This window comes from Melospiza georgiana, chromosome Z, assembly GCF_028018845.1.
Source record: "Melospiza georgiana isolate bMelGeo1 chromosome Z, bMelGeo1.pri, whole genome shotgun sequence".
NCBI lineage: Eukaryota > Metazoa > Chordata > Aves > Passeriformes > Passerellidae > Melospiza > Melospiza georgiana.
Genome location: NC_080465.1, coordinates 58,045,856 through 58,069,282, shown reverse-complemented (window position 1 = coordinate 58,069,282; position 23,427 = coordinate 58,045,856). Strand labels below are relative to the sequence as shown.

Below are 23,427 nucleotides of genomic sequence, written 5' to 3'. Positions count from 1 at the left end.
ACAGACCTGAAGAAATTAAGCTGTGCCTTTTAGACAGATATTGTCCCTTCACCTACACAGGGAGCGAGGGGCGGCCCAGCGAAGGCTGAGAGGCTTTTTCCCCATTCTAGGTTTCTGGTCCCCTCACAAAGAAAACATTTGTGTGTGTGTGTTAATGTGAGTGTATATCTGTACTGTCTGGGAAGGAAGAGACAAATTTGAAGCAACCTCACAGGGCCTCCCAGACTGATTCTGCCTCTTCCCTATACCCAGGGAAGCAAGGGGACAGTGGAAAGGCTGTGTTGATTTGTGTAACTTAAGTTAACTCCCTGGTGTAGCTTTGGTCCCCTCACAAAATGACAAAAAACTTCAGTGCAAAAGGTAAAGCTGAATTTTATGCTCTGCTTGCTAAATACAATGCCACACCTTCTCCGGGGTGAGAAGAATGGGCAAGTTGCAATTGGTTTAACTTAGAAAATGTTATTGATAGAATATTTTTTTTGCAACATGAAACAAAATTCAAACTGGGCACAAATAAAACCATCTTCTGCTCAGTCTTGGGTGCCTGCCTAACAGCAGCCATAGAAACTCGCTTTAAGCGAAAAAGTGAGGAAAATGCTATCATTGGCTCCCTTCAAAACCTAGTTGAAGTTTTACAAAAACAATTGGATGAAGAAAGAAATGTAAATAACTTGTTACAGGCTACCTTGAGAGAGGAACATGTTAAAAATTCACAGAACACTGATTCCTCAAAAGAAACAGAGGAGAAAGAAACTCCTCGCATTAATCAAAATTATTCTCAAACAGAATTAGCCCTGATGAAAAATTGCGGGAAGCACTGCTGTAATAACATAAAACCCCTTAGTAAAACAGAATGTAACTATATCAATAATGAAGATCTTGACCTGTAGGGGGTTGAGTAAATATATGTATTGTAAATATATGTTTGGCAGTGAAAGATCTCTGTATTGTAGAAGTGACCCTGCCCTGATTCTAGTTATTGTAAATGGGCTGCAGCTGTGATGTCTTTGATTGGGCAGCAGCTGTAGCCCATGCAGGTAACTGAGATAAAAGGGGGTGGGGTGGTCAGGGAGAGCCTGGGAAAGGAGCCCTGACCGAGAAGCAGTAACACCACTGCTGTGAAGATCTGCCGTGAGAAAACCACCAAGAAGGTATGAGACTCAGGAAATATAATTATACAACAATATGAATACAACATTGACCCACACAAAACCACTAAAGAAATCCCGTACACTGCTACTGAATTAACAAAACTGGCAAAGCAGCACGGGCTTCTCCCCCAAAAATCTGAAACAGAACACATTTGTCAAGTGTCTCTCACTGGGGGAGATCAGATTCTTTTGTCAGAACAAGGAGTCAGTGAGTGCTGGGGACATGGGGTGATCCTAACAACAGCAGACAGACGCATCCCATGGTCCCTAACTCAGCACACAGCTCATTGGGCAGGGGGGCTTAACCCCTTGGAAGGGAGAGACCCTTTGGTTGGTACCCCTGACCAACTCTGAGATCATTCCTACGAACCATCAGGTCATCTGTCCACTAGGATGGACCCTGACACTCCTTCAGCTTTTTCATCTAATGGCATTGTTCAGAAGTTATTTTATTCTAAGGATTCAACACCCTGGAGTTCATAACAGCTTCAAAACTTATTTCATTTGTACATATGAAGATCTATGAATCTGAATTTTAATTTTACAGAGCTATACCAAGCTTGCCCCATGACTTTTTCTTCCCTCTGAAAAATTAAGGATAGGCAGGAATTTAAGTACAATTAGATACTTTAAAAAAAAAAAGCAAGTTCATTAAAAACTAGGCAAAAATTCAGTTTTGGTAAGTCACTAGACAAATTATCAGAAGGGGTACAATTAAGAGAAATTTCTTATTTATTTGATAGCAAATATTTTTGCCTTATTTGCAAATAAAAATTAGTGTTATGTTTTCAACAATGAAGTAACCAAGTAGAGTGCAAGTTAAGAGCACAATTCACAATTGCCTTAAAAAGGAATAAAGTACTTCCTATGTTCCATTTCAACCAGGAACTTCAATGGTATTTCAAATACTAAAAGCACAAAGTCATTAAGTGCTAATAACTGCAATAACAACTTCTTAGGTTATATTTCATACTATAAAGAGAATAAAAACTTCAATGATGAGAACTCTAGGATGCATCTACAAGGAAAGCTAACTTAATTCATTGCCTCCAAATTTTCCAGTGATCAAGTACTTATGCAGATATTTACACAGACTAGTTTCTTTATTACAATTAAGTCATTTTTCACATGCAACTATGCAAATCTTGAAGGTTTTCCTCTTCCTTTCAAAGACACAATTAATTTAACAAGGTGGCTTAAATAATTTTAATTAACCCACCGTTCTCTTTCCAGAGAAGGAAGATGTTTTTCCTTCCAGACTTCTCAGATCATTCATTTTTCTTTTTCATGTTTAAAGTTTTTTATTTATTAAGGTAAGAAAGACTAGCTTTGACAGGATTCAAGGTTGTGTTTCAACACAAGAGGAGGGCTGTGCCCTTCTTCTGCATTTAAACTACACAGAAAGCTCAGTTTAGGTCTCTGTCTCCTATTTTTCAACTTTCTACAGTTCTAATCAAAACCAATAACAGGCTGCCCTTTTCTTTCTTTGTTGATTTGAGAATGGTTTCTATTAAAAAAAAAGCAAAACAATCTCGAGCATTACCATTTCTTTATCTTTTTGAAGCTAAGTATCAACTAATTCTTGAATACAAGGTATGCTGCTTTCTTACAAACACAATTTATTTGTTCCAATTCAGCACTTTTGAAACAAAGGTTATAACCACGATGTTAGCTGACAGTTAAAATTCAACTGCAAGCAATTTTACTATTTTACAAGAAATAAATTTTAAAAAATAGAATGGAATTTAGAAAAAAACTTAAGTCATTTGCAAGCCACTCTCTCTCTGCTTTAGAAACCATCCTTTCAGAGACTGCTTAGAATTAGGACTCAAGAATCTTTTGTTACTCCTCAACAACTTCCTTCTACTAGCATAGGCACACTACTCCATCCTGATGAGAAAGTGACATATTTCAAGAAAATATAAGTGTACCACCTGTAATCAAGAACCCGAGCTCCAAAAAATCTTTTAGATGTTTGCACTCTTTACTGTACTTCTAGAAACAAAAGAAACATTCCATATGAACTGTGGTTTCCTATACAAACCACCTCCCAAACAATTACTCATGAAATACCACATTAAAAACAAGCATTTAGCTTAACTTGTACTTTGCATCCCCTTCTGTGCCACCTCTGCAGAATTGCAATTTTCCCAGCCAGAAACACTTTTAAGCAATTCACTTGCAAAAAGCAGCCATTCTAAAGAAAATTTTTAAAAGATAAAGAGCAAGAGAAAGCTTTGATAATCAAACAATGCCTTGGGAAGAACAAAATCATGATATGTACTTACTAATTTGTTTTCTTGCATATATATTCTTTGCAGCTTCAAACAGCCTTTAGCTATAATGATCATTCCTTCATCTGAGATCTTGTAACACTGCCCAAAATGTATGTCTTTCAATTCCCTGCATTTTGAGCCGAGCTGCAATTAATGAAATCAAGTGAAAAAAACCAACAGAATTTGACTGAAATGAAGAGATGAGAGAAAATATTTTTTCTGCTTCTCCACCCCCCATTAAAAATTATCTTTCTTCTCAGGCTTTGAAACACTGTATGCAAACAAGAAAGATTCTAATTACATATGTGACAAAATGAAGTTGCTAACTACAGTCAACAAAATGGAGGTAACAGCACCACATAAAAACTAAGTTATTTACTATGTGCACAGGTAGATAACAATGCTTTTATGCTCAACAGCTTATTTAATTTATCCTAACCCCTAAATGCTCCTTTAACACTCTCTGAGACTTGATGAAACCTTCCTGCACATCCAGCAAATGAAGATCTTAGTCACCTTCAACATTCATGAAGCAAAACTGAGTTACTTAAACACAGGTTTTGAATAGCAACAAAACTAAGGAAAATTGAATCCAACAGAAGTGAAGTATAGGATGGCAAACTGCACATTTAACTACAAAAGCAATCATTCAATCCCTGGGTATTAAAAAGTATGTGCAGTCTCTAGAGAACACCATTTACTGCACAAAAAAAAAGTCTCCATACACCAACTTTAAAAAAAAAAGATTTTTCATAATTTTAAATAAATCCAATTAAAAGGTATGTTCTTCTTGCTAAGCTGAAATATACTATGTTTTCAGAAGGAATCTGTGGAATGGATGTTTACCTGCTTCAGGCCTTCATCAGTGAGTCTGTCTTGATTGCCCACATGCAGTTTCTGAAGAAGAGGACACTGAGAGGCAACTGCAATAATAGAGGTGTCAGAAAGCTGTTTACACCTGTAGGCAGTATATCTTAAGAGCCCAGGACATTTAATTGCTAATATGCATACTCCTGTATCAGACACATTGCGGCAATCGGAAATATTGATTTCAGTAATATTCTGGCTTCTTGATGCTATTTTTTCCAACAGCTCATCAGTGACCTGCAAAGAAAAAACACTCACATGTAACTTTTTCCATAAAAATCTTTAATGCCACTAGAACAAAAATGGCTGTTTGTAATTTCCATGAGCTATAAGAAAAATGAAACTATACCTCCTTTACAAAAACTACCTATGGCTGAATATTTTACTGCAATTGGTTTGTTTCAGAGGGGTGGGGGGGGCTGATGGTTTTGATTGAATATGATCAATTAGGGGAAAGCCAGTTCTAACATGACATACTATGTAGACTGTAGCTAGACGGCTTTACGATAAAGTTCACAGAGGGAGAGGCAACAGCTAGACAAGTACAGAAAATACGGGCAGCTGCAGGAATTTATGTCACCACAAAAAGAATCCCAAACGGCTGCTCAGCTTGACAGAAGTTCTCAAGTACCAGACTGAGCTCCAGACTTAGGAGGGTAGCCACAGAACTACTTCTCTTTTTAGCCATGAACAGACTATCTGTGATGTCCAGGTATTAGAAAGATAAATTACTTGTTGGTAGAACTACCTTATTAATGTTTAAGACTTGCTGTGCCTCAATGACCTCATCTCCTAAGAAAGGTTAACAAAGCTTGGGGAGAGTAATGTACTACTGGCAGTGGACACAAAGAATGCAGAATTCATAGGCCACAATGACATTTGGCAGAACTTCTTAGATAAGGAAGAAACTAACAAAGCAAACTTAGCAACTGTGTTGAATCAACTCCAACTGAGTAAAAGGCAATTCTGGCAAGGGGATATGACAAACATCACAGACCACCAACCCAAAAAACCCACCAAACCAAAAGACCAGAAAGACTGAGTATGTGGACTAATTAACATAAGAAGGGTAGGAATCATTTAACCAGCAGAAGGTAGAGCAAGAGAATATGGGAGGTAGAATAACAGAACTATGTAACTTGGAGCCACCAAACATTACTGCCTTTGTTTACTGAAATATATGTGATTTCATACTGATTTGTGCCCTATAGAAATTGTGTTAGCCTTCATTCTATTATATTTCTTATTTGTAGTAATGCTGTATGGAAGGGCAGTGTTTCAATGTCTTGAAACTTTTCTTTTTTTGTTTTAATATGTTAGCAAGTATGCTCCATTTAATCAAAGGGAGAACTGCTGAGGAATACACTTAGTGGAAATAGCTCAGGGTACAGCCGAGCTCCAGGTGGCAGAGCCAGAGGCAAAAGGCCATGAACTAGTGCCAGCCCTTTGCAAAACAAAGGACACAGACACCTGTGGTGCAGCCAGGTGAGGAACACTTGGAAATACAGCAGCAGCCAAGAGCCCCCAGATGTACCCATGCACAAACTGTGAGGGCATAAAACCACAAGGGTCCCTATTCTGGGGTCCCTCCTCCTCCAGCCTGAGGTGTTATTCTGTTGTTGCACAATGATTACACTATTTTAAGGACCCAGAGGTCTGAGACTCTGCTGTGGCAAACGTGAAGTCGAGGCAGTAAGGAAAGTGGTCTGACTGTGTGGGGTGTGCAGGGAGCCGAGTAGGGCATCCATCACCTCCCTGGGTCGCTGCCACAGAGGGGCTTCAGTCCCAAGCAGGCGGTGCCAGTGTGGCTGACAGAGCAGCCCCTGGGTGCTCAGACAGCAAAGTTCTCTTACCACTTTTGTAAAAAAAAACCATTCCATCCATTTTGTATCTATGCACACTGCAGTCAGTCAAAATGACAATCTTAAAAGAAGACAATCCTACAAAGGACCATTCCGAAAAATTTACTTGGCACAGACAAGATTTGGCTTTAAACAAAGAGGGCCAGAAAGCAACATGAATTCCTTTTGATTTTTGTCTTATATAGCTGAGGAGCAGTCTTTGCTGCATTCAATAAGGTTTTCATTTGTAGCAACTCAGATCTTTTTTCTTGCTCTTTCATCAGGCAGGTGTTAAAATGGAAAAGAACTGTGCTGGTTTTGCCTGGGGTAGAATTTTCTTCACAGTGACTAGTATGCAACTATGTTTTGGATTCATGCTGGCTTTCCTACAGCTAAACAGGGATTGCGCAGAGCCAAGGCTTTTTCTCCTTTTCACTTTGCCACACTAGCAAAGAGGCTGGGAGGGAACACAGCCAGGACAGGTGACCCCCATGTGACCAAAGGGATATTCCAGATCATGTGGCATCACAGTCAGTGTATAAGTAAATCAGTCAATCAGTCAGTCAGTGAGGGGAAGAAAGAGGAAGGGATATTTCCAGCGATGGGGTTTGTTTTCTGAAGTCATTGAGAAGTGTCTTCTCAAGTGTGATGGGGTCCTGCTCTGCTGGGGATGCCTGAGCTCCTGCCAGCTAATAGGAAGCAGTGAATTAATTCTTTGTCTTGTTCTTAATTTTTATTTTGTATATGTGTGTGTGATTTTGCTTTCACTATTAAACTCTTTAAACTCATTCATTATGTAGCTTTTATTCTTCCAGTTCTCTCCTCAACCCTACTGGTGGGGGAGTGAGGAAGGGTTGCCTGGGCCTTGACTGCTATCTGGGATTAAACCACAACAAAGACGATTGCAAAGAAAAAAAAAACCTTCTTCGAATGCAACTGTCCAGTTGTTATTTCTCTACACTCTGTATTTTCATTAAATGGTCAAGATGCAGTTTATAAACCCCGCAAGTCACTACTCAACAAGAAACCCAAGGGCAGTAGCGAAACAATACTGGCATCCCTAAAGCTTTCCAAGGAGATAAGTTACCCTGTACAATTTCAGGCTAGGCTCCTAGAGATCTCACTAAATTAAACCCACAAATATTTAATTCTAGGATTGGTTAAAAGTCAAAAATAACCAAAACATTGAAAACAAAAAAAAAACAAACACAGTCCCTTTTCTAATGAGTAGGAGCCATACCAGCTGAAGAATAAAATAAAAATATGTTAAAACAAACAGAGCAAGCACCACATATGTGACCATTCTTCCAACTACAGCAACCTCAGAAATACTCATGTTTGTCTCTGAATTAATAAGATATCTCACATCTCCAGACTGCCTGATGCAGAGTTGAGACAGGCAACCCATTTCAAACAGAACTCATGCCCACACTATATATTAACTGATCTCAGACAAAATATACTATATTTAAAGGAACCAATCTAAGGGTCCAGATATTTTCAGCGAATAGCAGAAAAATACATGCAACTACCATTTTATGTGTTTCTTTTGTTTACCCCTGGTCAAAAGTACAAGTTCCAAGAACAAATTCAGAGTCATGAAAACAACTATTCCACAATGATATCTTCATACCTGCTGACGACTACTGAGATCCAGTTGCTTCCAAAACTGAAAATCTAAACAGAGGTCACGCCAATATTTACAGACTAATGACACTGAAAGGCAACGCTCATTCAGAGATAAGTTGGAAAATATCTGTAAAGAAAGAAAAAATAAATTTGTCACATGTAATCTTATTTTAGAGACAGAAATATTTTATTATCAAAACATCTTGTAAAAGACAGAAAAGTATTAGCATGTATTATAACACACTTGCCCCCTGCTTGATTAGTCAGAGACAATAACAAAAAAAGTCTACATCCCACAAGAACTGACAATATTAGTAAGTCATATTAGCATAACCAACAATAGAATATATCCTAAGTACTCATCTCATAGACTGAATTTCAGAAGTGCTTCTGAGATGGCACACCTAAAGAATTACAAATTAGCTCAGTGTTATTTGCAAGTCATTTTATAAGTGCTTTCATTCCCATCATGAAATGGATGGGAAACCTTTTTTTTTTATTTTCTGTTTTTTAACTGAACTGGTAAGAAAAGTCATAAAGGTATTAAAAGATCAAGTCTTGCCATAAGGGGGCATGGGATGGTACAGTAAATTAGCAGAGTAAATCATTGTCATAGAAGAGAACTGAAGCACAAAATTAGCCTTTTATACCCCAAGGTTTTGACCACTATAGCAGCTGGCAAAAAAAAAGAATAAAATGTAACTTTATAGCAAGACCATAAATTGCCACAGCATGTATTACACTCATCCCTTTCATAAAAACACTGTTGTTTATTAATAAATACAAAAAGAGGGTCTCTCAAGAGTTCACATGAAGATACCCTGACAGCACAAATGAACTTAAATCTACATGTGATCCAATATTGAGAAACGGTAGTAGTGGCATTATACCTACACAGGAGTACAGACTGCAAATCGTGAAAAAGTCCTCCCACTGATCTGAGGACATCAAGTAGTAAACAGAAGTACTACTGCCCATCTCAGGTAATTGTCTCAAGAAAATATGGAAATACTGGAGAGTGTCCATAGGAAAGCTCAGAAGTCTAGCAAACATGAAATCATTCAAGGAAACTACTAGTACTGTTTAGCCAAGGAAAAGGGATGGCAAAGAGGAAAAAAAAAAAGAAGGAATAATGAAGCATTGAACTATAATGGTAGCTAAAAGAACTTTGTTCATTAGGTGGGCTTTGGAACAGACAAGACAACGAACTGTCGAGAATAACAACCATGAACTGTATTCCTTGTTACAAGGCATGGCTTACCCCAGCAGTTTTAAATATGTTTATTCGAACAAGACCCCTTGATGAAGAAGATTTTGAGTAAGAGGAGGGGGTCAAATTCATGATGCTCTGTACATGCTTGCAAGATTTATCATTCTACTCTTTTTCTAGCTATGAGAAACTTGCAATCTCTTACGCAAGACTCCTGAGTATTGAAGGACTGTGCGTGAACCCTATTTTCCCGCAGGCCTTTGCTTGGCCATTACCAGAGTCAGTGTCTGCTTCTCATTAGGCAGCCAGTTAAACACAGCAGACAGAAGAGCAAACAATCACTGCCTGCTTTATCTCTGCAGTTCTTGTCCGTACTGGTGAAACCATGTGCAGGACCAGGAGGTGCTTGCAATTAGTGCTCAAAAAATACCATCACCCTCAGTCAAGCAGAAAGAAAGCACTGAATAGTAAGTGGTAATTTGGCATCTGACATTTCCTGCAAAAGTGTAATTCTAAATATTAGAATAGGTGACAGTCTGATGCTCATTGGTGATGCTCAGTAATTCTAAGTTAGTAAGAGCACTAGGAAAATTGAATTCCTGCTACTGACATGAAACAGAAGACTGAATCTTTTAACAGTTATGAAAACCTCAGAATAGAAAAAAGCAACATGATCCACATTATGTTTAGACAGACATTTGACAGACATTTAGACTACAATTAATATTAACAAAGGATATCAAGGCTGGCATTATAAAACACTTCAACTAATCTTTACTCCAGTGGGAAATAAATATGTTTATTTGTAGAAATACCACCTTTGAGAAACCAAAGCTTGCAGTACTGAAGAACAAAGTAAACCTGGTACAGTACAGACTGCTAACACAGCTAACACAGCTAACACAGCTGCCACTGTTAAAATGAAAGCCCATAAATAATATCTGTATTTTATTTTGTTTATCCTGGGTTGGCATGGCTAGGTTTTGACGGTTGGGGGGCTACAAAGGCAGCTTCTCTGAGAAGCTGCTAGAACTTTTCCTCATATCTTACGGAGCCAATGTAAGCCAGCACCCAAGATGGACCCACACTGGCCAAGGCTAAGACAGTCAGTGATAGCAGTAGCACCTCTGGAATAACGTAAGAAGGAGAAAAAAAATGTCATTGAGAAGAAACAAGTAGGGCTAGAGACAGAGTGAAAATGTGTGATGAAGAAGCAGCAGAAACAAGGCAAGATGAACTGACTATAACCCCTCCTCTGGTCCTCTTGAATGGCTGGGGGAAGGAGGGAGAAAATTGTAAGTGCAGTTAGGCCCAGGAAGGATAAAACAGTTAGGAAAGATGTAGGTTTTACTTCTCATTTTCCTAGTCTGATTTGATTAGTAATAAATTCAACCTATTTCCCAAGTCTCATTCTACTGCAGTAGTCTAGCAGAGACTTTAAAAGCACCAAGCACAGGAGAGAATTTCCCTTCTGTGTGTTACATGCAGAACTCCTGTTCATACACTGCAAAAGGAAACCTGAAGTGTTTGAATCGGCATTCTCTCATAAGTTCACGGCTCAGTCTTCAGACCATTTTACACCTTTTTTGATTAAATAGCAGCACTGCAAAGGGGTAACATATACAACAGGAAGATTTATTTTTCTCTTTTCTTTTCCAGGAATAAGCAGCAGTGACTCTTCAATAGGCAAAATTGTGATGTACAGCTCAAAGTTCTCAGAACTTAGCTGTATGCAGTATATTTTGTAATTTTCTGAAGTACTTAAAAACAGCTTCTGTTGAAGTGAGGGGAGAACAACCATCATTTGATGCATCGAACTCAAGTTTATTGATCAATCAGCCAGTTTAAATAATAGTGTTAACGAACTTCATGCATATTCCAAAATCCAGGTTCATGATAGGCTAACAGAGAAAACTCTAACCACTCCTTTTGTTTTACAATACCGTTGATTGTTTACACCAAATAAAACCAGTGTTCTCACTGTGATATGAACACTTCCCAAAACTTCCACATCTGTTCTCAGGGTGCCATCTTTTCCCAGAGAGGGTGTTTCGCTTGTTATGGGAAGACTGTCTGAGAACCTTATTGTTTATAAAGTGATGCCTGAGAGAGTCTAATTGTTTATAGAAATCAGGCTAGGAATTGCTTTTGGAACTGCTTCACAACTACCTTTTACTTTTCTCTCAATTGCATGGCTTCATGGCCTTTTTCTTTAAGCCATGCTTGAACTAAACTCTCCACAAGCTTCCTTTTTTGTTTTTAATCACACATGTCTAGGACACAGTCAAGCTATCTATAGCTGTCTGATCTTTAATTCCTTAATTCTCGAGTTTTAAATTTAATGGCTTTAAATTACCCTTTAGTCCTCTAGCAAGACTAAAGGTAACATTTTGCCCACTGTATAAAATTGTTTTCTTATATATGTTTCAGCAGCAAAATGAAAAGCAAAACACAAAACTCTGACTGTGGAAGCACCATTCTTTTATCACTTCATATTGACCAGGCTACCCCTTCACCAGCCAGGGAAATAGGATCAACTGGCACACTGCACTGTGAACTTCCCAATCGAGCAGGGCCCATCCAATGATCTGCAGGCCAACTTCAGTCTGACAAACCCTTCCACCCATCCCAAACCCTTGGCTTAGAGGAGACTGAACCACTGTAAACAGCTAAACAGCACCTGAGCAGCCAAAGTGGCAAGCTCCTCACAAAAGAGTTCTTGACATACAGGGCCTGTTTTGAGCCTACCTACAGACACTGGTGACAGTCTCTCCTGCACTGTCGACACTACATCAGGAAGTCACAGACGTGGGAATCAAGAAAAAACCATCAGGATCTGTTTCCTGATGTTTCCAAGGACAGAATCTCTTGTCCTTGCATTAAAGTTTGTGCATCCTACACCTACTGTAAAAAGCTCAGTAAAGATTTTGGGCACATTTGTCTTCCACCCTCTCATAATAAAATGAGAGGAGAGAAGATTTGGAGAAAGAACTATATACAGGATATTCTATCTGTATCAAAATCCATCAAAAGAAGGCAAATGCAATTCCAGGACATCTTCAGGACACCTGAAGACAAACATCTGAAGTTAAAAGTTCCGTAACAGACAAGTATATTTTGGAAGCAACCATAAAACCCAAAACAATGGAATAGGCAGGAAACAGACATATAGATAAAGATACACATATCTTGTGTGCATATATACATTTAAATAATCTCAAAAAACCCAAAACCACAAACGCAACTCATCAGTACAGCTATGGATTGAAGGGCAAATTTGGGGGTGAGTAGGTTGGCTCCTACCAGAATGCTGGAAATAATGGCCTATTTTTTCAGACATTGCAGAAGGAACTGACTACAGAACAACTGTAGAGACAAAATCACTGAGGAAGGTAGATGTCTGTCCTGATTTCAGCTAGGATAAAATTCTTCCCAGCTGCTGGTAACAGTGTTTTGTAGCTGGTACAAAACAAATGTTTTGTGCATCACTGGATCTCTCTTTCTCTCCTTTTTATACAAACACTGTTATATCACACTCTATTTTTCATCAGTTATTAAAGTGTTCCTATCACAACCCACAAGGTACACTTTTTTCCCCTGAACTCTCCACCCAGCCAGTCTGTGGATGTGGTGTGTGAGTGGCTGCCTGGGGTTAAAACAAAACCCCTTGTTTGGAAAAAAAAGCAACCAAACATAAAACCCCCACAATCTTGAAAGCACAGGTAAGAATGAAATAGACACTAAATAACATTTAAACTAGTCTACAGGTAAGATGGACTTCTTTCACTATTAAAGTTATGGCACTGTTATAGATAGATATTTTTCAAAAAGTGAACCTGAGTACTAAAAGTAACCACAGGAAAGTCCTCATGCCATTGATCAAAAAGTACTTCAGCTACACTAATCAGATGAGTCCAGTTTCAAATCCTAAAACCAAGTATCAAAGAAAAGAATTATCTTCCAATAACAGTGGCAAACAAATGGATTCCCTTCCAGAAGAAGTACAATACAAAGTTTCAATTTTGTAATCACAGATGAGATTAATTCGGATGATAGCTCATGAATTCTTATTTGCCTAGAATTAGTTTGCATAGCGCATCTATGAAACAATCTTATAATCACTAACACACTTCTGAGTATTGAAAAAAAAACAAACAAAACCAACAAACAACAACAAAAAACCCTCAAATCAACTAAATCTCCCACAGAATTAGTGTTTTGTGCAAGACAGACAGATTGTTGTCAGGTTGTTACTGTGCGACAACAAAAGAATAAAGGAAGTACTTTCTACACTGGATGTACAACTAGCAAAATACAAACACCAAGAGTCATGCCTCTCACTCCTCCATTACTACATACTGCTTTAAGTTTAGCCATCTGACCTCCAAGAAACTCCTGCATCCTGAAAAATTATTCCCAAAATTTAAAGGCACACTCACATCAGACTATGGAAAACATCACCGGCTCAGTCCCAGCTAGACTCCTCCTTTTAGCTAATGTTTAGTTGAAGGAAGTCAGGATAGTGGTCAAAAGAGCAGCTTAAAAATGGAAAGTACTTCCAAAGGAGAACAGTATTAACTGAACAGAAAGAGAGCAAAAAGGACAGGAGAGGCGACAGTTCCTCGGATATACAGCGTAGGACGTTATGAAAGCATGTAATTCAAGAAGGCTGCAAACACTGTGGAACTACTAAGGCCAGAATTGATCCACAATATGCAGCAATACAAGCTGTTTAATAATCAACACTGGAAACTTGTCTGTGTAGCTCCAACGCCCATGGAAGCTCTAAACACAGTGACAGGCCCCTTGGCCAGTACTACACCAGTAGTAAAAGTCGACTTGTAAAAAAGGGAACCTTACGAAGTTAACGGGTACAGTCAAAACATTTACGAGACAGCTTCTGGAGCTGATTTGTGTGCCTGCATCTCCAGGTAATGTCTCACAACGCTGTTTCCAACGACAAAAAAAAAATGAGGTCGCAGAACGGGACACAAACAACACCCCAGAACCCCATCCGTCCCCCCAAAGCCAGGCGCTGAGGCAGCTCCGAACTGGCCTGGCCTCCTCCGGCTCCCCCCTGCGCTGAGTCCGCCCGGCAACACCGGCAGCCCGGGGGCTGGCACAGGCCCTTCCCAAATCCTCAACGAGAGGCTGGCCTGTCCATCCCCCCATCCCGACCCACCTTGAGGAGGATGGAAGGCGGCAGCTGGTTGATGTCCGCGGTGGGCGGCGGCGGCAGCTCCCGGCAGCTGTCGCCGGGATACTCCAGCGGCTCCTCGCAGCCCGCCTCGCCGCCCCGCTCCTTCTCCTCCTCCCGGCGCTGCTCCTTCTCGTCCTGGGGCGCGGGAGGCGGCGGCGAGGCGGGCTGTCCGCCGCCGCTCTGCCCTGCGGTGCCCCCGCCGCTCTCCCCCGCGGTGCCGGGCAGGGCGAGGAGCTGCGGCTCCGCCGGGCACTGGCAGGCGCCGGGCTCGGGCTCGGCGGCGGCGCAGCGCGGCTGCTTGCAGGGCGGGCAGGCGGGCAGTCCGGCCCCCTTGCGCTTGCACACCATCTCGGAGGAGACCTCGCCGGGCGGCCCCAGGAGGCCCCGCACAGGCGAGGGCAGCAGGCCGGACAGGAAGAGGCGCTGGCAGCGGCCCGGCGGTTCCCAGGCGGCGGGCGCCAGGCGCAGGAGGCGGCGGGCGACGCGCTGCTCCGCGGCGGTCAGCGACACGTAGGGCGGCGGCGGCGGCAGCAGCGGGTCCCCGGCGGGCAGCGGCTGCTCCGGGGCGGGCGGGCTGGCGCCGTGCACGATGAAGCAGAGCATGCAGGGCCCGCGCAGGAAGCAGCTCCGGCTGCGCGGCGGCGGCACCTTCCCCCGCGGGCGGCGGCGATCCCGGCTTAGGCTCCTTGCCTCCTTCGAGAGCAGGTGGCCCATATAGGAGGGGAAGTGGCGGCAGCGGAAGGGCGGGTGTCACCTGCGGGAGGCGGCGCCGGGAGCTGACATACTGCCGGCGGGCCGAGGCAGGAGGCGGCGGGGCTGGTTCCGGGACGCCGGGAGGGAGGGAGAAGCTTCCGCTACCGCCGGCCTGACCTCCCCCGGGGAGCGGGGGCGGCGCTCCGCGGCCGGCGCTGCTGCCACCAGCGGCCGCGCTGGGACGGCGGAGGCTCGGGCTCGGGCTCGGGTGCGTGCCCGCCGTGTGTCACATCGGTGCACTTGCTGTGTGAACGCGGGTCTGCACGCCGCCCACGGCACGTAGGCCTGTAATATCTGCGTGTATGCACAGAATTTGACGTACCACAGAATCGTTAGGGGTTGGGAGGCACCTCTGGAGATCATCTCGACCTACTCTCCTGCCAAGACAGAGTCACCTGGATCAGGTAACACAGGAACGCGTCCAGGTGGGTTTGGAATGTCCTCAGAAAGGGAGATGCCACGGCTCACCTGTTCTAGTGCTCTGCCACCCTCAACGCCCCGTGGCGTTCTTGTCGGGGTTGAACTTACTGTGTTTTAGTTTATGGCCACTGCCCCTTGTCATGCCATTGGGCAACACGGAAAAGAGTCTGGCACGACCCTGTTGGCACCGGCCTTGAAGATATTTATATACATTACTGAGAACCCCTTCACTTTTCTCCGAACTAAACGGGCCCAGCTCCTGCAGTTTCTCCTTACAAGAGAGATGCTCTGGGCCCATCATCATCTTTGTGGCATCTGCTGGACCCCCTCCCTTAGGTCATTGCCTTATAATGTACACATAAGATGTATAAAATATGTGCATGTTTTTGAGGAACTAATACACATTTTTTTTGTGCTACACTTTGTAGGCAAATGTGAGAAGACCACTTCCCACTGGTCTCAGATTATATGCAGGACAGTGGCTGAGGATTGGATTAGCAAAGCAACACAAGCTTAGAGACCACTAAGAGCAGTCTTCCAACTTTTCTTCTGTCAGCATCATCTTCCCACCAGCACTTTCCAGAAAATACTTGTTTTCTGCTTTAATTCATCGTACATCTTTTCTGTTTTAATTCGTTGTACATCTCAAAAGAGGGCTCATATGGGACCTCTGACCCCCTATGCCCTCCTGCAGACACTCATCATCTCTAACTGCAGTGTGTTGAACATCGATGCAGGTGCCCTGGTTTGTAAATCCTTGCTGGAGGCTGCACTGCTTTAATTAAGACTGCTTAGTGCCTAGAAAAAGCAATTTGTTTCAGCATTCAGTTCTAAACAGTTGACTTAGCTATACAGTCTTAGATATGTAGTTTAAATATATGTGCAATTTTTTCTTTAGTAAAAGGTGTCTGGGGAAGGAGAAGGCAAGTTATAGCTAGAGTATATATGGCTCAGTACTAATTTTAAATAACAAAGGACAAGAAAAGAAATGCACAGTTTTTATATTGTGTAGTGCATGTTTTGGCCTTTTGCCCAGGGACAAGTTATGCTAGGATTAAAATACCCATGCTGCTATTATTTTTGTTTGTTACCTCTATTATTAGTCTTCAGCAGCTATGTAAAATTGTTTCCTATGAGAAAGGTACTAAATATACCTTTGGATAAAAGCAGAGCATTAGAATATTTTGTTTGGATTTATACTTCAGTGAGCTTCATCAATATAAACCACAGCAAATCTTTGCAAAAAAAAAAAAAATTGGCAAGGCCTTTTCTGCTCTGTTGGGAGAATGGGTTGAAAAGCAGAAGACAGCTGGGAGTAGCTCTTGGTAAGACTGTGTGAACAGCAGACCTGTCATCCTGGTATATGGACTGAGTTTAACAGTGCCTGCTCTCCACTTGTTTAGCCCAGGTGTTGCTTTAGGGCTCCTCCAGTTAGCATGATAATGGACATAAATTCACTCTTTGTGCCTTAGCCTTTGGTTTGTGCCTGTCCCAGCTGTCTGCCAGTGGTGGCTCACACACTCCCTCCTCCCACAGACTGCTAAATTTTATTTCAGTAAGGAAAAATAAAAACAACATTAAAAGAAAATGAAAGTCCAAGTCAAATCTTCAAACCAATCTGAACTCAATAAATGCTGGCTGCCTTTAACTTCTCCAATGTGTGTCCTTCCCACACAGGCTGCAGTACTTCAAGAACTGCTCCAGAGTGGAGCCCTTCCAGGGGTCCAGGGCTCATGGCAGGAGCCTGCTCCAGAACAGGATTCTGATGGGATCACATGTGCCTTTGGACATCCACCTGCCCCAGCATGGGATCCTCCATGGGCTGTCAGTGGTTCTGTGCTCTACAGTGGACTCCTCCCCAGGTCACAGTCGCTTATACTCAAGTTCACATTGGAGTTCCAGCCTGTCCAATGTGACAGCACAGGAGCACAGATTGCCCTGGGCACCCTCCAGCCCAGGCACGTTGACATGGCTGTCTCCAAAGTGTTCCAGGCACAAATGCCAAGGTGACCACCAGTGTAGCCAGAAGCAAAATCAGAGCAGCCACTAACAAGCACTGGGTTCCAACAGGCAGACAGGAAAAGGAGCCCCATGGCAAGCACAGTAGCCTGCCAGTTAATAGCTAAACAGCAGCAACAGCTACAAATTCATTGTAGCACATTCAGTGAAATCTGCCCCTTCATGCACTACACTGGGTGCTAAAACAACTGGTATGGTATAACTGCAGCTGTTCTTTCTTTCATTTTAATCACTTGTTTTTCTGGAATTTTATTTTGTCTCTCCTTGTTTTGTCTTCATTTCACCTTGCAATTCATTATTATTTCTACTATTACTATTTCTAACCTATTAAACTGCTGTTAGTTACTTCAGCCCATGAGTTTGTTTCTCAGTTTTACACTTCCAGTTTTGTCCCACTAGGGTGGGGGAGTGAGCTGGACTAAGCAGCTGTGTTTTTCTTAGTTGCCAGCTAAGGTTAAACCACAAGTGTGTTTGTTGTAAGTATATTTGGTATGATTATTTTACCTTCAAGTAGATTGCGCAATCACAGAATCCATTAGTTCGGAAAAGACCTCTGAGATCATCAAATCCAACTTTTTACCAAACACCGCCATATAAACTAGCCCATGGCACTAAGTACTACACCCAGCTTTCCCTTATACACCTCCAGGAATAGTGACTCCACCACCTCCCTGGACAAGTCATTCCAAGGTCTGATCACCCTTTCTGTGAAGGAATTCTTCCCAGTGTCCAATCTAAATCCCCCCTGAAGCAGCTAAAGACTGCATGGTTTTGTCCTGTAAGTGGTTCCCTGAGAGAAGAGACCCCACCTGCTACAGCCTCAGGTCAGTGAGTTGCAGGGAGCAATAAGGTACCCCCCCTGCCAGGCCTCCTTTTTTTCCAGGCTAAACGCACCCAGATTCTTCACCTGCTTGTCATCAGACTTGTGCTCCAGACCCTTTGGCAGCTTTTTTCCCTCCTCTGGACATGCTCCAGCCCCTCAATGTCCTTCCTTGAATTGAGGGACCCAGAGGTGGACACAATGCTCAAGCTGTGGTCTCACCAGTGCCCAGCACAGGGCTACGGTCACTGCCCTGTCCCTGCTGCCCCTCTGCTGCTGACACAGGCCAGGTGCTCTTGGCCTTTTTGACCACCTGGGCACCGCTGGCTCATGTTCAGCTGCTGTCAACTAGCACCCCCAGATGCTTTACAAACTGGCAGCTCTGCCCCAGCCTGCAACAATGCAGGGGTTTTCGTGGTCTTGTTGAATCTCAGACCTTGATGGCCTTGACCCATCAATCCAACTTTCCAGATCCCTCTGCAGAGACATCCTGCCTTGCAGCAGACAACACCCACCCAAACTGGTGTTGTCCATGAATTTGCTAATGGTAAATTCAATCCCCTGGTCCAGATCATGAGTGAGGATGTTACACAGAACTGGGCCCAGCACTGATCCTGGGGACACCACCAGTGACCAGAGGCCAGCCAGACCCAGCACCATTCAGCACCATTCTCTGGGCCCAGCAACCAAACAGTTCCTAGCCCAGCCAAGAGTGCTCCTGTCCGAGGCATGGGCTGCCAGATTTTCTGAGGAGATGGTACCAAAGGCTTTGCTGAAGTCCAGACCACAGCCTTTCTCTCCTCGCCCTGATGGTCACCTGGTTATAACTGGAGATTTTTATGCCACTGGTACCTCAGAATTACTTTGTACAGCTGGGTCATCAATAGCAGACATAATGTGTATCAGTATTTCTGAAGTTGCTGCATGTATAAAATTTTTATCGCTGTAGTAGGCAAGTTCCAAGGCAATTATGCTGTCAGAGTGCTATGGGGGTCAGGGCACCAGGCAGGGCAGGACAGGGCTTTACCAGCTGTGACCAGAGACAAACTTCACCACATCCCAGTTGTTCACTAATGTCTTTATTACCTAAACCTACACATTTATGTCTATGTGTTTGAAGAAGTTCTTCAAAGTTCCCCAAAGATTTGCAGTATCTGTAGGCAGAAGGAGAAATTCTTTCTATTGTTTCAGTCTTCCATTTGAAGTTGAAACATACTTCTCCCAAAACACCACCTGCTTCAATTTCTGAACCTTGCAATCCAGTCTAATCAAGATCTCATTCAAAAAGAGAATTATGTAAGTACCATAACAAAGCTTTGGGTTTTGTTATTTTAATAATCCAGGCATAACTTTTTAGATACAAACATAGATACAAAATTTATCCAATTTTTCATTATAGTAGACTTTTTTTTTCCTGATAGCCTGCAAGAGCCAAACAAAAATTACTATGGTAATTTAAATGAGATTTAAATGAATGATGAAGGGGAGCAGAGGGTGCTTCTGGTCTATGCAAGGGTTTTAACACTGAGTGTCACTGTTGCTTCATGAAAAGCAAGCACAGTAACCACCTGTTGCAGAATAAAAGCATAATGAAATATTACACAACCAAATATCAGCTGTGAAATCTTCACTACATAATGTCAGAAGGCAGATGTAACTAACAGTTCATTTCTTCATTAGCAATACTTGTATTTCATGAAATTAGAAGTCATAAAACCAGTAATCTGAAATGCCTGAAAGCTACTACAATTTAATCTTGGAATTAAGCAGTAAAATCCCCTCTATTTATGATAGTAAGGGTTTATTACACACATAGCAATAGATTATTATACTTTTCATTGTTATCTCTGCATATTTAAATAGGCCACAAGGAGTGGTGACCCAAGGTAAGTATGATATTTAAGTTTGAGCTGTCAGGGAACACAAAAAATTTTTAAGTTACCATGTTGTATCTAGTCCTGATACCTGTTGAGTACATGTTCATCATTTCAGGACTGATCTTTAGAAAACTGGGTCTATAATCTTTGGCCATATTGCCAGTGTTGGGAGACAGCAGTTATTTAACTTAAATAAGTAAGTTTAAAGTAGAATTAGTTTCATTGAGTTATGAACTTATAACACTATGTGATTTAGTATGTTTATTCCCTTTACACAGCTTTGCTTGCTTAACATCAGTAGCTTTGAGTGATTTGTTAGGAATGTCATTATGAAATAGATGGAAGGAAATAGCAGAATTTCCTTCTTGGGTGTAGATACAGATTTCATGTTCTTTTGTAAAATCCTAGTTGTTTCAATATTCGTGCTAGTTTTAGCTGGAATATACTTAAATTTCTTCACAGTAGTTTGTAAGGGGCTGTGTTTTTATTGGTGACTGAAACAGTACATGGATATTTTGGGTTTTGCTGAGAAGGGCTTCCAGAGATACAAAGGCTTTTTCTGCTTCTCTCTCCATCCTACCAGTGAACAAGGAAGGAACTGGGAGGGGACTCAGCAGGGACAGGATACTGCAGACCAGGGATACAGCAGTGAAGTGGAGGGAAGATGAAGAGGGACATTCAGAGGGGTGGCATTTTCCTCTCAAGTCACCATTATGTGATGGAGCCTTGCTTTCCTGGGAATGGCTGAACACCTGCCTGCCCATAGGACGGGAATAAATTCCTTGTTTTGCTTTGCTTGCACAATTACCTATTAAACCATTTTGATCTCTACCCAGGGGTTTTCTCAGCATTACCCATCTGATTCTCTCCTCCATCCCACAGGGAGCAGTGAGTGAGGGGGCTGTGTGGGCTTCAGCTGCTGGCTGGGGTTGCACCTGGACAGTGCCCTTGGTCTACATGGGTATGAATGGAGGTTCCTCAGTTCTCCATTCCTGAAGACCTACAGTTTTTAGCAAGCTCAAAAGTGGCACCACTATGGAACAGTAAGGTATTGTTGGTGGAGAGTAGATCTTGTAAGATAAAAGACTGGATTATTATTATTATTAAAAGACCCACTCCCTGGATTATTCTCACTTCTGCACAGGCAGACTACTGGAGGGGAGAAAGTACCCTTCCTCCTGGCTGAATCTGGCACAGAGAAGAATATGTAGTTTCTCGCAACAATAAGGAGAGACAGAGTGTCCACTGTGCTGCACTGGATGAGCAGTGATAAGGAACTTCAGGCACAGGAGTGAGGAAAAAGGGAAGGGAAGAAAGATGAAAAGGACAGAGCAGACAGCTTCCTTCAGACTCTGCTTTCAAATACACATTTGAAAACCAGTAAGATAGGTTACCTCTTACAGTAAGCCCAGAGATAAAACAATTTGAGGGGACTAATGCCTAATGGCCATTATCCTGAAAACATAATAGGGACTCTTACTATGTGCAGTGTTGGAGGTTTGTATTTTTTGAGGATTCGGTGGAAAAGCTGGCAAGATTTCTGAAGTCATTATATGTTTGATGAGTTATATAATAAAAATTCTAAAGATACTCTTTTGGAAAAAACTGATTCTTTGGAGGACTTGAAGAATACTTTAAAGGATAAGTTCCCTCAACACCAAGGCTGCATATGAAAATACAGAAGAATTTTCCAGCGTAGAGATGAGGTAAGGCCTTCTCTGAAAACAGAGCTCACAATTTTAGACATAGCACAAGCGAAAATTGAAACATCATGGAATCTGTAAGGACATAATCTAGAATTTCAGTCTAGTCAAATTCTGATTTAATATCCTTTTCCTTTATAGGATATTAAGTAAGGAATATAAAGTCTACCTACTTTTAACTGACTTGCATACGTATTTGAAAATGGCAGTCAGGATCTGGATGTTCTTGATTTGGTTTTTTTGGCTGGTGTTCTGTTGTGTTTGCACTAAGTACAGTATTTATATATTATCAAACACCGTATCCTGCCAGTACATTAAGATAGCAACAGTAGTTCCCATTATGAAAATATTAATTTTTTAAATAAAGTACCTGATTTTGTACTCTAATAAGAAATTTTAAAAAATATGTTTTAGTGTTTGTCATGGTTTAACCCCACCAGCAGCCCAACCCCATGGAGACAGTTCCTCACTGCCCCACCGACAGGATCGGGGGAGAGTCAGAAAGGGGCAGAGCTACAAAGCTCGTGGGTTGAGATGCAGGCAGTTTAATTGGGAAAGCAAGAACCACACACCCAAGCCATGAAAACCAAGGAATGAATCCCTGCTTCCCATTGCTGAGCCGATGTTCAGCCATTTCCAGCAGAGCACAGCCCATCACACTAAGGGTGACTTGAGAGGACAAACACCATCAGTCCAAACATCCCCTCCTTCCTCCTCCTTCCCCATTTTATACACAGAGCCTGATGTCACAAGATCTGGAATATTCTTTTGGTCAGTTTGGTGTCACCTGTCCTGGCTGTGTCCCCTCCCAGACACCCACACACCCCCAGCCACTTTGCCAGCATGGCAGTGTGAAAAGCAGAAAGGGCCCTGACTGTGCAACCCCTGCTGAGCAACAACTAATGCATCTTTGTATTATCAGCTCTGCATTGAGCACAAATCCCAAGCACAGTTCCATACTGGCCACTGTGAAGAAAATTTGCTCTGTCTTGTCCAAAATCAGCAGCGTTTAAATGAAACGTAACTTATTGCTCACTTACTTATACCTTACAAGTCATAGTCCTCATTGCAACCACTGTATTATTTAATTCTTCATGGGATTCTCATGGCTGAATGGGGGCTGAGATTCTCATGACTAAATCTCAATTTCAGGGCATATCAAGAGGAAAAGGAAGATTAATATCACTACTCTGATGAATATTTGGGTAGTATATACTGTGAATTATCTGTTTGCAGGGGTAGTTTGCCTTTTCTTATTTGTTCTGCAGATATAATCATCTGATGTTCAAATGTCACCTTACAGTTCTACTTTGCTGGAAGGAAAAAAGTATAAATATGACACATAACTTCAACTCATTGAATTGCAACAGTTTAGATTTTGCTTCCACAATGACCTGCCTGCCTATGGACAATGCACAGTATGTAAACCTGGAAGTGCTTAGCAGTCAGGGTCTCTTGTATCGCTGTAATCGTAATGTCTATCTCTCATTACAACAAGAGAAATAATTGACTGGTTTCATTCATGTTTTGCCCAAAATAACATTTTGGTGTGTTTAGGTAGTAGCAACATTATTCCCAAAGATAGAAGGCAAAATTTGGAGATTCCCTTATTTATGTCATATAAGGTGTCAGTCTGAAAGATCTGATAAATAACCAGATTT

General features: G+C 42.0%; 1 protein-coding gene and 1 long non-coding RNA gene across 2 annotated transcripts in view; one reads left to right on the top strand and one right to left on the bottom strand.

Moving 5' to 3' along the window:
- The window catches only part of FBXL17 (F-box and leucine rich repeat protein 17), a 267,741-nt gene extending 252,738 nt beyond the window's left edge, over window positions 1-15,003 (bottom strand). Inside the window, exons 1-4 of the mRNA XM_058043352.1 lie at window positions 14,157-15,003; window positions 7,769-7,891; window positions 4,274-4,531; window positions 3,440-3,571 (exon numbers count right to left, since the gene is read on the bottom strand). Of these exons, the coding sequence (XP_057899335.1) occupies window positions 3,440-3,571; window positions 4,274-4,531; window positions 7,769-7,891; window positions 14,157-14,888 (1,245 nt within the window). The 5' untranslated portion in view covers window positions 14,889-15,003. The remainder of the gene's footprint in view (window positions 1-3,439; window positions 3,572-4,273; window positions 4,532-7,768; window positions 7,892-14,156) is intronic.
- Window positions 15,004-15,128: 125 nt separating this feature from the next.
- LOC131095506 (uncharacterized) lies at window positions 15,129-17,712 on the top strand. Its single transcript, XR_009115888.1, has 2 exons — window positions 15,129-15,331; window positions 15,776-17,712. It is a non-coding gene; the product is annotated as an uncharacterized LOC131095506 (long non-coding RNA).
- The last annotated feature ends 5,715 nt before the right edge of the window (window positions 17,713-23,427 follow it).